Source organism: Polypterus senegalus, chromosome 1, assembly GCF_016835505.1.
Source record: "Polypterus senegalus isolate Bchr_013 chromosome 1, ASM1683550v1, whole genome shotgun sequence".
NCBI lineage: Eukaryota > Metazoa > Chordata > Cladistia > Polypteriformes > Polypteridae > Polypterus > Polypterus senegalus.
In genome coordinates this window covers 297,567,825-297,571,383 of record NC_053154.1, presented here as the reverse complement: position 1 = coordinate 297,571,383, position 3,559 = coordinate 297,567,825, and the positions used below count along the sequence as shown (strand labels likewise).

The window sequence follows — 3,559 nt, the reverse complement described above, 5'->3', positions numbered from 1 at the left end:
TGTTAAAAAGAAACAAATTTCAGGTCACTAGATTTTAGTACTCAACATGATGATTATTCTGGTTTTCCAGGCATACTGTAGGAATTCATCCATCCATACATTATTTTTACAACCTGCTTATCTAGTTCATTTTCACAGGACACCGGTGACTATCCTGGCTGCGATAAGGAACAGGAACAAACCCTGGATGGAATTGGCAATCCGTCACATCACTCAAGGAGAACATGCAAACTATAAAACATTTGATGTTTGGATCAGGAAATCAAATCCAGGATTCTGGAACTGTGAGTTAAAATGATAACCTATGTTGTTATTATATATTATCATTACTTTTATTATTATGTAGTAGTAGCTGTATGGTAGCCATGCATATATCTGCCAGAATGTTCAACTGCCACTCAAAAGTAGCCTGAGCTGCCCGAGTTTTTCCGCTGCCATAAGTGACGTTGAAAATATCATAGAAAAAAGACAGTCTTGAAGGTAATTGCTTTACACCTGTTGCATGGAATAGCAGCTCCACTGGAGTTTGGAGTGTGATGTGACACAGATATTAGATGAAAGAAGGGGGGGGGGTCCTTTGAAGTTGACAAAAAGCTGTCCACACAGCCCCCAAAACCCCACCATTGCTGGCCAGAGTGACGCCAATTTTGCCAATATGGTATTGTTGGCGCTGACTCTGGCCTTTATACTTCCATTTTACAAACAAGTTCATTTTTAAGGCAATTTTTACATTTAAATTTAATTTAAATTTAATCCAAATGTTCTTGGGTCCTTGTCTTTTATTATTTCCTGCCTTTCACCCCTTCTATTGTGATTATGTAAAATTACTTATCTTTATTTTATTTATGTTCATATATTTTATTTCTATTTATGTTATTTATGTTAATTGTATGTTTTTCTTTTATTCTATTATTGTAAAGGACTTTGGCCACAGCATTCCAATGTTGTTTTAAATGAGCTATATAAATAAAGTTGACATTCCCGGATAGGCAATAGCAGACTATGTCCCTGAACTAGTTTTTTCCCAAAAGTGAAATTCATGCATTATTTTGTGTAGTCATGTTACTATATATATATATATATATATTTTTTTTTTTTTCTTACACACTGAGGGAGTGGGCCAATCCCCCCCCTAACTCGCTCGCTATCATTCTACATCAGTGGTGACAAACTCAGGGCCTGGAAGGCCGCAATGGACGCAGGTTTTCATTCTAACCCTTTTCCTAATCAGCTTTCACTGCTAATTAACTTCTTTTCCCTTCAGTTTAATAGCCCTGTTTTAAAGGATTCATTCCTCTGAATTGATTCTTTTCTTTATTAAATGAGAACCAAAAAGAAATGAAATGTGAAACAAACCGATAGATGACCAGCTAAACTGGGATTTCAAACTCCAACTAATTTTACTCAAACCAGTCTGTTAATGAGAAGCCAATTCTTGCTGTTAATTAAAGCTGTTATTTTATTCCATGGTTGTAACTGCTGTCATTCTGCCACAGCAGACATTTCCAGAACTGTTTCTTTTTCTGTTTTTTTCTAAGTACACAATCAAAATATTTTGGTGACCTGACAGATCAACCTTACTGAGACCATCACCTCTCTTTATTTTCAGATATTGTGTAATGGGTACAGGTGAGCTGGTCATGTGGCGCCTTGTTTTAAGTCTCATTTTTGTTTGGCTGCTAATTAAGGAAAAAGAGACAACTAATCAGCCTGAGTCAAGTTAATTAAAACTAAGGCAGAGCAAATTAATTAGCAGCAAAAACTGGTCACTAAAGAAGAAGAGGGTTAGAATGAAAACCTGCAACCACTGCGGCCCACCAGGACCGGAGTTCGACACCCGTGGTCTACTGGTATATTCCAACTCAGCCAAAATCTGGCCCTGAGATTTATTTATTGTTATAGAAAATGCTTAAGTATTCAAAATTCTCGCCCATGCAATATGAATAGTATTCTGCTTGCTGAAATATCGCCAGTATCTAATTTAATACGCGGAAGGAATACGAGTTCTTCAGTCGTGATTTTGTCGACAATCAAATGTCTATGCAGTTTTAAAATTTGTAAGCGTATATGTTTGCCATATGATATGTATATATTGTGTGTGCGTGTATGTGTTTTTGTGTGTGTGTATGTGAGAGGGAAAGAAAGACAGAAAAAATATGTGCATGCTGAATATGTACGTATATTAGAGAAGAGACGGGGTATATTTGGAAGTATTTATTCCATCCCGCACAATTCTGTGTTGCCTCTTTCGAGTCGTTTATAACAGAAACACTAGATGAAGCCAAGTAGCGGTTTCTCCATAGATGATAACATTATATTTTATTTATTGCTGATGATGTATCGCATGATTACTAGTAGGTTTTTGGAACATTGCTGGCGGTTGCGAGTGCATCTTTTGAAGCAAAGCGCCTCATCTGTCGGAAGTGGTCCCATTTACCCTAAAGTAACTGTCCTGGGTGCGTTTTTCCGTTCCTGTGCTACTGCATCTTTCATGAACACAGTTCTTAAAAAACTACGAGTGTTGGTGGCTCGATTATGTGATCATCTATAAACATGCCCGGGTAATTAATTATGAGGTTACGGAAAAGGATTCTATACAGTATATATATACTAAGAAGACGCAAGTGGCATAAGAAAACCTAGGCAAAAACATTGGCAAGCCTTGTTAGATTGAAATGTCTGTTCTCGTTGACAATTTCTAATTCATGTATATAAAAATTACTGATACTGGGATAGCAAATAAAATTAAATCTCTACCTGTGGTTTGCCTCAGCTCCTCTCCGTGAAGATAACGGCTGCTGTCTCATACGCGAGACGCTCTTCGAGTTCAGGTCTAATTTATAACTCGAGAGGAGGTGCAGGGCGCGTTTCTGTTATTCCCCTCGACGTGTCTCCTGCATCTGATTGGCTATTTGATTCAGCAGCTTTATGTTTTCGGATAACGCTGCGCAGCTGCTAATCTTGAACTCATTTATTTTTCAGTTTCGGTTTCCCGGTTTAGTGCTGATCAGTCAATTTCGAATCACATAAACATCAGAAAAGATTAACCTTGAACGAGTATTGCTATGTTTTTTTTTTTTGCTTTATTTTTTCCGATATGTATGAAAATCCCAGAAAACTCAAAAACAACAGAGACGAAATATTCAATCGGTGAATATTTTTATAGCGATACTTTTAAAAGTTACAAAAACAAGAGAGCGCAGTGGCATACTGGTTAGCACACTGAGCTGCAGTGACATGGGTTCGATTACTAGAGTTTTCAGGTCACAAAAAAAGTCAATTTGTTATAGGTAATTCATTCGCTCCAACGAGATACCGGCGCCCCTTTCAGTGCAGAAGGATATTTGAATTTAGCAAATTAAATGGCACCGAATGGACAGTATAATTAACACCGTTTTATCTTTTAACTAATCTCATGAAGGACAGATTGGCGCAGAAGCTGGCATGACTGGCATCAATGTTAAAACTCCTTTCGATTCAAGTCTTTTTTTTTTTTATAATTTATGGTGTTTCAAATATATTGTTAGTAAAGATCCAGTGTTGGCGTATACTATAAAAG

The 3,559-nt window shown here is 37.0% G+C and overlaps 1 protein-coding gene across 1 annotated transcript in view; it reads right to left on the bottom strand.

Moving 5' to 3' along the window:
* Nucleotides 1-2,846, bottom strand: part of LOC120514286 (polyubiquitin-like) — a 5,249-nt gene extending 2,403 nt beyond the window's left edge. Inside the window, exon 1 of the mRNA XM_039734599.1 lies at nt 2,758-2,846. Within this exon, the coding sequence (XP_039590533.1) occupies nt 2,758-2,807 (50 nt within the window). The 5' untranslated portion in view covers nt 2,808-2,846. The remainder of the gene's footprint in view (nt 1-2,757) is intronic.
* Nucleotides 2,847-3,559: the final 713 nt, after the last annotated feature.